Source organism: Notamacropus eugenii, chromosome 5 (genome assembly GCF_028372415.1).
Source record: "Notamacropus eugenii isolate mMacEug1 chromosome 5, mMacEug1.pri_v2, whole genome shotgun sequence".
NCBI lineage: Eukaryota > Metazoa > Chordata > Mammalia > Diprotodontia > Macropodidae > Notamacropus > Notamacropus eugenii.
Window position 1 is genome coordinate 103,677,233 of NC_092876.1, and position 13,858 is coordinate 103,691,090.

Here is a 13,858-nt window from a genome sequence, read left to right on the forward strand (position 1 = left end):
TCTAATATCCCTATATATTATTTAATTCATGATAAGATTCTTTTTAAGAAGGGAGAGAACTAAGGGAGAATTTTTTTAAAAAGAAAACTGTTTTCCTTTATAAATGATGTTACTAACAGGGCCTTTGTCTCATTAGAAAGAAATATTTTAAAAATAACTATTTTTCATTTTATTATTCATATTTATTATTCATCAATAGGGTCTTCGTCCATCTTCACCTGAGTCAAATAACCAATCACAAGTGCAGGAAAGAAAGGGAAAGCAGCACAAATTCCAGGATCTACAGTCTAAGAAGAATGAAATTAAACAAGAGGTCAGTCAGTCCCCAAGCACATATTACTAAACTCTGGGGATATAGAGAAAAACAAAAACATGCTCTTTGCCTGAAAAGAGCTAGTATACTAATGGAAGAGACAATATGTAAACTGTACGTATGTGAGGATTAAAATTGTCCACCCTTACCTCCTCGCTTTCACTCTCTTTATATATCCAAGTAGCTGCCAATTGAGGCAGAGCTGTAAGCCAAAGGCACTTTATTAAAAGGTTCACAGTCCCTTCTAATGAACTGGATCTCAGACTTTCCTTATGACCTGAGGTGCACCCTTCTTCCAGGGTTATTTTTATAAGACTTGATACCATATTTGATACTTGAACACTCTAGAGAGGCTGTACAAAGTACAGAATTCCATTGGTTGATAGACCTTGCTTTATGGACCAAAAATGACATATCAGCCAGGGGTGTCACAGTTTGGGTGAAGCATGGGCTATCTCCACTGACTAAGTGGTTATAAGATGGTCATAAGATGGTCATTTGTTCTTGTTGGACAAGAGAGAGTGGTCTGGAGGTACAAAAATAAATTGAAAGGCTTTCCGTGTAATTGAATCACCTCTGCCACACTGGACTTGGTCACCACAGCAAGGAAAAACAAGGGTGGAGGGCCTCTAGTTAGATACCTATGATTAAGCAAGTAAGCTTACAATGTGCACTTCACAGCTTTGGGGCCTGATATACATAACTTATAATCACTACCCTGTGCAGTCGTATCAGACTGATTAATCTGATTGGATTAGAGAGAGTAGGGGTCCAAATGCATTATTTGCACACATACAGCGTAAATGCAAGTTTTTTACATGCTCATATCTTACAGATCAATAGCCATTACCTATATGTAACCTACATGTTACTTATGTTATAGCCATCATTTATTTTATAAGATGATATCAGTTCCATATTAATGGAAGAGGCATCATAGTATGGTGGTAAGAGTATTAGAAATGAATCGTAACCCCAGGGTCTGAGCTCTGGTTCTGCTGGGAGACTTTGGTGCCCTTTGTTGAGGTGTACAAACTGTTTGGGATGGGCTAGTTTGTCTGGTGTGAGGACTGCTGAGACCTTTTCAAGGCTGATCAACCACCTTTGGTATCCACCTGGTACTCAACTCTCACCTGTGGTTCCAAGAAGCTATAGCACACATAGCATCCATATCCTGGTAAAACTGTCTCAGCAGATGGGCAAAACCAGGTTGACGGTAACTGTAAGTGAGTTAGTAGAATGTTTACCCCAAGCATGTGAAGATAAGAACAGTTTGTTCCAACAACCATGACGGTGGCTGAAGTAGATGCTGTGAAGCACTCAGAGCTTGGTCAAATGTGGAAAACACCAAGATCATCCACTATGTCCTGGGCCATTGCCAATAATCCTCAATTTTATCATGCCACTGACTTCAATGATTGTGGAAGAGAGAGTAAGGCTGATGACTTTGTGTAACTCTGCCTCACCTAAATCCAATTTACCCTGTGATGTCATCTTTGAAAATAAAAGACAAGCAACAGCTCATTTGTTTAAAAAAAAATAGGGATGAGGGGAAAAAAACTGAGAAGTAAAATGATTGGTTTTTGACCAGACTGATCATGGAATATTTCATAGAATGTTTTGCATTTGCCTCTGACTTTGAAGGATGAGTTGGATTTGTATCCATGGAAAATGGGGAGGTATTCCAAGAATGCAGGACAACATGAATAGTTACATGAAGATGGAAAAGCATAAGGTGTGTTCTGGGAGTGGTAAATAGACTAAAAGGTACATTGAATTGTACTGAGAACCACTTTGACCTTGGTTTCTATCTTGATCTGCTCATACTCTCAGAAACAGTCCATTAAAGAGACCAATGAATTCAACATTGCCATAGGAGGCCATTTGGGTCACAGACTTAGCCCTGCATGGACTTCTGTAAACTGACTAACAGAGAGAAAATAGACAATATGGGATAAGAAGCTGTGTATAGTAAAAGCTACAAGTGAGCTATGGAGGCACCATCTGGAAGGAATGTGGCAATGGATCATATTTTATACCAACTACAGCAACCTTGAGTGCTTCAAACCCTGAACTATATCTTGAAGCCTTTCCCACCCCTGCTGATTGTAGATTGGTAAGAGGAATACAGAGCCTAGGAGAAGCTAGACTCTTGGAGGTCATAAAAGTCACATGAGAAAAATGGCAGCACTATCTTGAGGGAATGTGACATTGCATCATATTTCACACCAAATATAGGAAGCTTGACTATTTTCATACCCTGAATTGTAAGCACTGAAGCCTTTCCCACCCCTTGCTGTTTGTAGATGAGTAAGATTACACGGCTCCAGAGATCCTAAACTCATGGAGATCACAGTGTCATAGATTTAAGTTAGAAGGGGACTTGGAAACCATTGAATCCAATCACCTTATTTTACAGATGAGGAAACTGAGGCTAGAAAGTTAAGTGACTTAGCCAGGTATATACATGTAACCAGTGTCTGAGATGAGACAGAATCTGTAAAACTTCTTAACTCCTCAAAGTATATGTAAATGTAAACAGTTATAGTTAAGATAACATAGATAAGATGGCATCCCTTCTGTGTTGTTATTGTTCCTGTTGTTTTTGCAGGTTTACCTTTTTGGAATCTCCAAAGTTATGTATGGCTAGTTCATATAATGATGTTGTTGTCCTAGGAAAAGACCAAATTCATCACAAGTTTAGTTGTATGATTCAAAGACCATAGAGCTATCATAGATAAAATATAAGACAACAGCTAGTTAAGGGTTCAGTCCCATAGAGCTGTGGTCTCCAGACAGGAATCTAAGGCCTATTAGGAGGCTATGGCATGACCCCCAGGGGAATATCATCAACAAATGGGAGAATGGGAAGATAAGTTGCATCCCACCCTCTCTTCAATAACCAATAGTGTGGTTGTCTCCAACAACCTATACCCAACAACACTTCTCAACTCCATAGCAACTGGGCTATTCAAGCTCCCAACTTTCCCTCTATTGTACTGATTGTTGCCCCTTAGGGGAATCTTCAACCTGGACACCAAGAGTAGCAGCTACATAGGTCCTATAAGGAAAAATCCCCCCACCTCCCCATCATATACCATATACAGCACCCCCCTGCCTTCTACATTACTGCTTGTCTGCCTGTTCCCCCCTCCCCTTTTTGTTTTGGGTGCAACAGAGTGAGTAGCACAGGCTGAGCAGGCTTTGATGAGTTGAAGTCTATATCATGACCTCATTTTATTATTTTTTCCACCAACCTCACCCCTCTGCTGAACTTCCCCATTTCTGTTGTGGGTACCATCGTCCCTTCATTCACCCAGATGGACAATCTCAGTACCACCCTTACCTCCTCGCTTTCACTCTCTTTATATATCCAAGTAGCTGCCAAATCTTTTTGTTTCTAACTCCACATCTCTTGCATGTGTTATGCTCTCTCTACTCACTACCCAGGTTTAGCACCTCATCTCCTCTCACCAGGACTATTAGCAGTGGTCACCTTGCCTTAAGTCTCTCCCCAGTCCAATCTATTGTTCACACACCTGTCAAAGTGATTTTCTTAAAATGTAGATCTGACCAGGCCACTCCTATTTTCAAGAAACTCCTGGGGCTCCCTATTACCATAAGGATCAAATACGAATTCCTCTGTTTGGTGTCCAGAGGCCTTCCCAATCTAGCACCAACCAACCTTTCTACCTTTATCACTTTACTTCTTGCAGTTTGTGGTCCAATCAAATTGGTCTTCTAGATGTTCCTTATACTCATACAAAAACACAGCAAAGGTATCCCATAAGTAAATTGAAATTAAAGTATGATGCTTTCCTCTAAGCAGAGTCATGTGAAGAAAGGAGGATCAGATTTATGCTGAAAGCTTTCTAATGAGTTGAAATCATAGATAATTCACTTTGTAAAAATTGTTTTTTGTTTGGTTTATGGCCAATACATACACACAAAGAAGCATGACTCCTGCTGGAGAGCTGTAATGGTCACTGACTGTTATGTTATTGTTTATTTCTTGGATATCTCTCAATAAAATGTTTTTTTAAAAAAGAAGCAAAGAAAAATTCACTGACTTGGCCAGCTACAGGGCAAGAGAAGAGCATGTTGGGCCCACAGTCAGGACAGACCTGCGTTCAAATCTCGCCTCGGATACTTACTTTGTGACCGTGGGCAAGTCACTTAACTTGTCAGCCTCAGCTTCCTAATTTACAAAATGGGGATAATAATAGCATCTGCCTCCTAGAGTTGTTGTGAGGATAAAATATAAAATTATACGGTAGTTTGCAAGCTTTAAAACTCTACATAAATACTAGCTATTATTATCAAAGTAATTGAATAATTTCTAGTATTTATAATCTACTTCTGCCCTATACTCCAAACCATATGTAAGGTTTTTTAAAAAATGATGAAGCATATTCAGTCATATTGTTCCTAAGAATAAAAAGGGTTTTGTGCCATTAATAAAGTTTAAAATATATTGTTTATTTTATCTTTGACTCATTCTTTTTAATTCCTGTTTTTGTAGGTGACATAATAACGTAATAATATGAATAATTTATAAATGCACATAACAGATATTTTGCAGTCCTCCCCAGAGGCAGGCTGACTACATCTGCCCTTTTGGGTTCTAGAGTACACTGAAGGGTTGGGGTTATCTCTTTTATCCATCATCAGCTCTATGCCCTACTGGCTTTGTTTCCTTCCTCTCACTGTTAGGTACTAGCAATTAATACCTCAGTTCCATTTAACCACTTAACACCAATTAGCTTTTGCAAAGGTATGTTTACTTTAAAGAAATAATAAAGAACAAAGGAAGTCACTTCAGGGGCAGACCCTCTCCTATACCAGCTTAGTCTCTGGGGAGAGTGGGTTCACTTTTAGTTTAGTTTCAATGTAACACTGATCCTGCCAAGTTCATATCAGGATGCACCATGAGTGTCAGCTGAGTCCTTGTCTTAGGTACTGCTGGGCTGGGTCTTGAAGGTCGTTCCTGAAGGTCACCCCTTGTTTCTAAAGGCATTGATGCTTAGCTAGCTGGCTATTCAATGGTACCACATCTTAACCATTTCACACTTGATAGAAAGACATACAGAATATTACATCCCATTATACCTATTGTTTGCCAAATATGAAAAAAAACCCTTTGTTTTTGGTAGAATAAAACATTGCCTTGACGGTTCTTTTCCAATAACATGTCTCTCATCCATCTACCAAAATCATTCAAGATTGCTTGAATGATAGGATGACTTTTGATGATGTTTAGATTATTTTTGCTAGGTTGTTCACAAAAACATTAAAAATATTCATTTTGCTTAATAGGAATATTGGAAACAGTTAGAGGAAATACGCCAGCAGTATCACAATGATATGAAAGCTATTAGGAGCAAGGTTGGAAGAGGACTTGAGGTAAAAAAAAATCAATTTCTCCCAAAGTGATTTTTATTTTTTTCATTTAGATTAAATAAATTGAACATCTGTCAAAATTAAATGTTTCCTTTAAGAATATGGGGATAAAATTCCCAACAGGAATAGTAATATAACATTTCTTTAGAGAGAAAAACTCTGAGCACACTGAAATTCCCTCAGATAATTGGGGAATATAGCAAAATCACTGTTAATTATTATCATCAGTTGGTCTAAACAAGTTTATATTTTTTTATTATTAATTTTATTTATAAACAAGTTTATCTTGAGAGCTTACATGCTGCATGGTAGAATGAAAAGATGGACCTAATTTTGAAATCTACCTGACATCAAATAGTTCTGTGACCATGGTCACAGAACTTGTTCATTGATTGATCTGTAAAATGGGAACAGTACTTGCATTACTATCTACTTCATTATGTTGTGAGTGTTATTAAATGATATTATATGTGTAAAGAATTATGTCAGCATTAAGTTCTGTATAAATATAAGCTATGTTATCCAGGTGGCACAACTACTAAGCCCTTTTTGTACTCTGAGTTTTATCAAGGAACTTACTAAATTTTTACAGGGTGGATTCAGAATTAAACGTAAATGTTTTGTGTTAAAGGAGGATTCAAATGTAAGTCACAAGACTTATTTCGTGAAGCAGAACAAGACATATACTCACCAGGATGAACCTAAGGAGGTAGGAGAACCAGTATAGGTACTGATATATGTGAATGGAATTTTATTGTAAAGTTCCCATAGAGATTTTCTCCTAATATGCAAGATTAGCTCCTTGAAAGTTATATATGTCAGTTTCTTACTTTCTTGACATTAAACCAGTCATTGGGATCTCATAGTAAGGAAACCATCTATTTAATTAACTCTCAGTATTACATTTTTTTATAAGTGGAAATCTCAGTGACCTCCAGGGCAACACCTATCACAATGCCTTGTATATGATGAGTGCTTAAAAATAATTTGAATTACATTTCTTATTATATAATACATGTTTGCATGCACATTTCCTCTCTCCTTCCATTTGCTCATAAGCTCCTCAAGAACAGGTAAGGTGCCATATCTGTCCTTCTACCCCAGTGCATTACATAGTACCTTGCCCATAGTAGATGCCTAATACATGTTTTAATGTTTTTATCTGAATTGAAATGAATTAGAATATATTTTCAGAAATGAATTTTAAAGTGATCAGGTTTGGGTCATGGGTCTCTATCTCTCAATTTTCCCTTGGCATAATTTTCTAGTTATATATGTCATATATAATATGTAAATATGTTTTTTGCAAATTAGATGGTTTTTTTCAGGATCTATCCTCTAGGACTTGAGCTTGACAAGCAGAGAGATATGCTTGCCAAACACAACATGAGGTTAGACTATAAAATCATTTGTAAAATGTTATGGACAAAATGGCTGGAAGATTATAAACAGTATCCTCATAAAATAATGAGAACCAGTGGAGGAAAAAACAAAACTAAACAAAACGTCATAGGAGTGTTATAAAGGAAGCTAGAAGAAGAATGACAAATGGAAGGAAGAAGAAAATGATCTGTAAGGATTTTGAAAGCAAATCTTTTTCTCCATTAATGACAATGGAGCCACCCATTGCATTTGGACTCCAGCAGGCTCTAATGTGCTGCCTTACGACTGGATGGCTTTAGGAAAACAAATATGGAAAAAGCTGCTGGATTTAACCAAGTATAATCACTGAAGCTCTGTGCTGGAGGAAGTCAATTTTGAGAGTGTTAGAGGTTTGGTTTTCAAGGTGTCTGAGAAAGAGAGGGATACCAGAGGCTAGGGTGGGGAGGAGGGAAAACTTCAACCTTATTGTTATTTTTTTTAAAGATGACCAGGAAAAGTTTTCGTAACTACCGAACTATATGTCTTCTTTTCCATTTCCATATTATTTATTTCATTAAATAAATTTATATAATATATAACTATATATTACATACTATGTAATAAATATTAATTAAAATAATGTGCACAAGTATCTAAGGAACCATGATGAAGGTAAATGTGAGAAGAGAAGAGAAGAGGCAGACAGGTGTTACTCTTGACAGTCACAGAATTGTTGAAAGGTGCAGAGGAAATGATCTTTCTGTGCTTATTATATTTGTATGTTGACTTGGCAAAATAAAATGTCTCCAGAAGTTGCCCTGCTTGGTGTTTCCCATGTGTATTTTAAAATTTACTAGATTATTTTTGTAAAGAGTTTATAGAGATGGGAAAGTAGAGCTATGTCATCTACATCTTGCAAGAAGTCTTGTATGATATAAAAATATGCATGAGAGACAAGAACAGGAGGGCCTCTGGAGACATTTTGTTCTGCTAAATCAAAGGCTTGTTTTGTACTTGACAAATAATAAACACGGTGAGATCTTGTTTTCTCCTCAACTTTCAATCAATTTTGTAACTGTGAAGATGTGACCTGTTATAGAACATCCTCGATGAAAGTCTGCTGCTTTGCCTCTCACGCATCCCTTTGTCTAGGTGCTTTCAGTGCACATTGTTGCCACTATAATGGAGGATTTCTAGTGCCCAACAGAAAAAGGGAAAAGGAATTTTCTAAGGATGGTGAAATCCTCCAGATGCTTCTGTTTGCAAATGATGGGCCTTGGAACACTGGAGAGCCCCCTCTGTGAAATCCATAATCACTTAGAACCATTTGACCACATAGAAAGAATTATGTGGATGAAGAATGCCTCTTGTTCAGGGGTGAGGAATCTGCTGTCTCAAGGCCTCATGTGGCCTCAAGACCACAGTTTCCCCACCCCTGCTAAGTTTTTAGGAGGCAACTAGGTAACACTGGATACAGGGCTGGGTCTGGAGTCAGAAAGATCTGAGTTTAAATTTGGCCTCAAATACTTGCTAGTTATGTGATACTGGCCAAGTTGCTTTGTTTGCCTAAGTTTCTTCACCTGTAAAAAATTGGGATGGGTTGTTGTGAGGATCAAATGTGATAATATTTGTAAAGCATGGAGTGGAGTGCCCAGAACATTAAATACTTGCTTCCTTCCTTTGTGTGCAGTTGGCTGTACAATCTATGGAACTAGTCCATCAGTAGATATATCTTGGATAGACTCTGCTGAGAAGCAAAGAACTGAGCCTTACAGTGAATTGGAAGAAGAGAAAAGGATGGATTGCATTTATGAAATTGTGCATTGTTTATGATGACCCCATGCTTCTCTCTCAAACAAAGATTTATCTTTCTAATAATAGTATTCATCCAGTGATGTTAAATGGTTTCAAGCCATATAGTCCCAAGGACAATGAAGGGGGAATATGAGTATATGAGCTGGCTATGACATATGAACGCTAAAAGATTGCACAGGGAGAGTGAAATAATGGATGTCCATCAGAGAGAGATCTGTGATTGGAAAAGGAGGTGGATTGCTTGTGTAGTAAGGCTGAAGGATAAATGTTGGCATCCATGTAACATCAGGATGTCCAGAAACAGATTGACTTGACTTTTTTGAGAACTAGCATAGCTAAACCAGGGGAGGCACATCACTAATAGGTTGACTATTTGGTAATGAATTCATTGGACATGGCTAACATGCAAAAGAAAAATACTAAAAAATACTAAATGGCCTTCACTCCTGTGTAATCCTCTTTTATTTTTTCAGTGATAGTGCAGAGTGGAGAAAAGGGGCAGACACCTCTCTGTAATCAATCACATAGTTTTTAGGTCATCAACAAACTTTTCACTTTCCTCTGGGGACTCCAAAGGTGAGATCCTTATGCAATTACCATGGAGCTTAATAAATGCTTTTGAATGGGCATACTACTTAAGGAACAGAACTGTATCAGTCTTGACATTCTTGCTGAAAACAAAAACCAGAAGAAAGAAGAAAGTTGCAGCTCAGAGGAAGGGTGGCTCACAAGTCTTCCTTGGAGAGGCAAATAAAGGAATTGATGGAGTGGACAATGGAAGCACCATACTTGGATTCTAACACAACAGTCCCAAATATGCTGATAGAAGAGGTAGGCAAAGCGTGGAAAGCAGAGATAGGAAATGCAGGTGGATTAGGCCAAGAGACCTGTACTGGAAGCCACATAGCTGTGATGGTGCTGAGGGAATGATTAGCATGATAGTTGAGGTAAAGAAAAATACAAAAGGCATGGGAAAAATCCAGGACTTTATTCATACTGAAAAAAAATGGAGACCATTAGAATTCCCATAACTACTGGCCTTTATATTCACTTTCTCACCTGTATACAATTTTATGAGGATTGTCTACACTCACATCAAAGGCATTATCAATGAGAGTCTTAGTGGAGAACAGGCAGGCTTTTGCAAACAATATTTCACAGTAGACAGCATCTTTATAATTACACAATTGACTAAAAAATGTAGAGGATACAGAATCCCACTGTGGTTTTTGTAAGATGATCATAGGTAGCATTTTTTTTGGTAGAGCAAAATACTACCTTAAGTCTTCCTTTCAACAAAAGAGTTGGAAGTACACCAATGTGTACATCAGAATTACTCAACATTCCTTCAATGACACAATGGCAAAGATAAACTTGTTCACTGTATCTCTGATCACTACTATTAGGTGAGTCATAAAACAAGGAGACAAATGCTTGCCAAAATTATTCACCACTGCTCTTGAGGAGGTCCGTTGCAGTGTCTGCACTGAAGGATTCCCTGTAGATGGTGAGGTTTTCTAGTTGTTTCTGTCTGTGGAGGACATTTGATATTATTGCAATTACTTCAAACCATGGGACGCTGCAGAGCCTCCTGAATGAGATCTATAGCCACTTAAAAGAATTTGGTCTAACCATCCACACGGAAAAAAAACAAGTGGATGAAAAATGCCTATTGCCCAGACTTTGACATGCTGTTAAATGGACAACATGTTGAGCTTTCCCATTGGTCTATATATGTTTGTCACATATATGTATATGTATGCATATGTATGTGGATGTATATACATGCATATATGTGCATGTACATACACAGACACTGTAGTTGGAAATTATTTGGATCTAGAATTAAATAGAAAAGGAGAATAGACTGGATTGCCTACTCTGTGCTGGGAGGCAGCTGGGTAGCTCAGAGCACTGGGCCTGGAGTCAGGAAGACCCAAGTCTAAATCTGGCCTCTGACACTTACTAGCTACGTGATGCTGGTCAAGTCACTTAACTATGGCTTACCTTAATCCTCTGGAGAAGGAAATGGCAAACCACTCCAGTATCTTTGCCAAGAAAATGTCTTACTGGGTCACAAAGAGTCAGACGTGACTGACCAACTAAACAACAGGCGCTGGGCTTTATGGTAAGTGCTTTACAAATATTTCAATTGATTGTCACAGATCCATATTCTTCCAGTGATGTTATAGGTCCAAATGATAGAACATCACCTCCTCCATCACATACAGAGATGTGTGCTGGGCATAAACAGACTGAAGGATATTCCCACTCATCACTCAGACACAAGACATGTTGGAAAAGAGAATCATCTTAGAGTTGTTTGACCAAAAATAGAAGGACTATGCTGGGCAGGTTGTGAGAAAAAAAGCATTTCCTATAGATGCACAAAAAGCATTAGAAGAGGACTCCCTGACCGCTGGGTAGAGTCTCTATGAAGGATTTATGGGAATTTATAGGAATCCTATACCAGCTGTATCAAACTCAAACAGAAACCAGGGCCACTGAACTGTACATGAATATCCCTATGGTGACATGTTGTCTTTTATTGTTCAGTCACTTTTCAGTTGTACCCAACTTTTCATGACCCCGCTTGGGGTTTTCTTAGCAGAAATACTGGAGTAGTTTGTCATTTCCCTTTTCAGCTCCTTTTACAGATGAGGAAACTGAGACAGAGTTAAGTGAGTTCCCCAGGATCACACAGCTAGCAAGTGTTTGAAGCTGGATTTGAACTCAGGAAGATGAATGTTCTTCACTCCAAGCCTGGCCCTCTATCTATTGAGCCACCTTACCACCCTGGAGTGTTTAACTATGCCTACAAAATCATAGATCCATTGAAGTTTTCAAGAAACCTCTCCCAATAACCCAGAATTAATTGAACCCAGTACAGAAATTGGCTCAGGTGATTCCTGAGGAAAAGAATTTTTTTAATCGTTTCAATACAATGGTGTGTGTATTTAAATCAAATATTTGTAAAGAGAATTGTATTTTAAATACACTAAGAGAGCTTTCTTTTTAACTAAGCCCTACAGTGAAAGTTTTGTGAAGCAAAGAATCATGCCCTATTTTTCTGTTTTATAAATTCTTATTTTCATTTATTGCTTTCCTTAAAGTGTGTCACATCTATATAATGGAAAACTTTTTAAGAGACAAGAGATTAGCAACATCAAATTACAGACCTTTGTACAGGAAAAGCTAGAGTGACTTATTCATGGTTCTGCTAGGCTGAAGTCCCCAATCAGAATAACAGAGGTTGACAGCCTTTAAAGACACAAATGGGCCGATACTGTTTACAAGGGAATCTACAATTGGATTCAGTTTGTCAGCCAGCTCATTTTAGAACTGTGTTTTAGGGCTTGTGTATATACACTTGTGCTTTGAAAATCCTCTTATTTTCTCTGCCCTTGTAGGACGTTGAAAGAAAATTGGAACATATTAGGCTACAGAACAAACAGGAAAGAAAAATGCTGGAACAGAAATACAAGGTTAAGGTAACTGACGTTGTTATCTTTTTTGGACCCTGGGCCTCCATCTTTACAGTTTGGTTTGCTTACAGGTTTGTTTGGTTTTTACCCATGTTATTATGGAGTCATCTCAGAGTTTGAAAGTATGTTTAAAGTCTTCTCTTTCAAAGAGAATTGCCCTCCAGGGGTGGACTACCTGTGGCTTTGAGGCCACATGTGGCCCTCTAAGGGCTCAAGTGAGGCCCTTTGAATCTAAACTTCACAGAACAAATCTCCTTAATAAAGGATCGGTTCTGTAAAACTTGGAATCAGTTGAAAGGCCTCACCCAAGGAACTAGAAGGCCACATGTGGCCTCCAGGTCGCAGGTTCCATATCCCTTCATGGCTATTATAATTGGGAATTTCAACAGAATATTAAAAAATAAAGAGATTTCTATTTATCTTTTTTAATTTTAGGGAGGAGTGAAGTTTGAAATAAATCTAAATGAATTTATCATTGATGAAAACACCAAGCAAGGAGAGGAGGTATGACTTTCCTTATTATGCATTTCTATTTTGTATCTGTTAATCTTCAAAAAATGGTATTTTAGTAAATATTTTCATGAAATAATACATAGGAAGTAAAAAATATATATATTTTTAAATTCCCATTTGGGGGGTTTGATATTGAAATATTTTTCCCCTTGTTAGGTCACATTTGGAATATAGTGTTCAGTCTGGGGTACCTCATTTTAGGAAGGACATTTGTAAGATGGAGAGTGTCCAAAAGAAGGACACCAATATGGTAGAGAGCTTTGAGATCACCTGTTAGGATAATGGTTTGAAGAAATTAGGGCTGTTTCCCCGGGGAGAAAACTTGGGGGAGAAAGGACATGATTACTGTGTTCAAGTATTTAAAAGGTTATATTATGTGGTAAAGGCACTGAATTTGTTCTTCTTGGTCCCAGATGACAGACCTAAAAGCAAAGGGTGAAAGTTGCAAAGAGACAGATTTAGGCGTGATTTAGGGGGAAATTTCCCAAAAATGGAATAGGCTCCCTTAGGAGATGGTGGATTCCCCCTTACCGGAGATCATCAAGGCTGGATGACCACTTATCTCATATGCTCTAGAGGAGATTCTCACTCAAGAATGGTTATACTGCCTAGAATAACTTACATGAACTGATGCAAAGCAAAGCAAACAGAACCAGGAGACCAGTGCACACAGTTACAGCAACATTGTGTGATGACCAGCTTTGTTAGATTAACTCTTCTCAGCAATACAATGATCTAAGTTCCAAAAGACTCATGATGGAAAATTCTATCCACATACACAGAAAGAATTGGTAGAATCTGAATACAGATTGAAGCATGCTGTTTTTCATTTTCTTTATTTTTTCATGGTCATTTCCTTTTGCAAACTGTTTCTTCATTTACAACATGACTAATATGGAAATAGGTTTTTAAAAAAAGAATGATTATACGAGACTTATTTGGGGATCCTGTCAAACTCTGGGATTCTCCA

At 37.8% G+C, this 13,858-nt stretch overlaps 1 protein-coding gene across 6 annotated transcripts in view; it reads left to right on the top strand.

Moving 5' to 3' along the window:
* NEK5 (NIMA related kinase 5) overlaps positions 1-13,858 on the top strand; it is a 94,781-nt gene that overhangs the window by 54,678 nt on the left and 26,245 nt on the right. For 4 of the 6 annotated variants that reach the window (XM_072610464.1, XM_072610470.1, XM_072610468.1 and 1 more), the window contains 5 exons: positions 200-313; positions 5,630-5,716; positions 6,306-6,422; positions 12,301-12,381; positions 12,811-12,879. In XM_072610464.1, the coding sequence (XP_072466565.1) occupies positions 200-313; positions 5,630-5,716; positions 6,306-6,422; positions 12,301-12,381; positions 12,811-12,879 (468 nt within the window). The remainder of the gene's footprint in view (positions 1-199; positions 314-5,629; positions 5,717-6,305; positions 6,423-12,300; positions 12,382-12,810; positions 12,880-13,858) is intronic. The other 2 variants (XM_072610466.1, XM_072610469.1) reach the window with 1 other exon arrangement.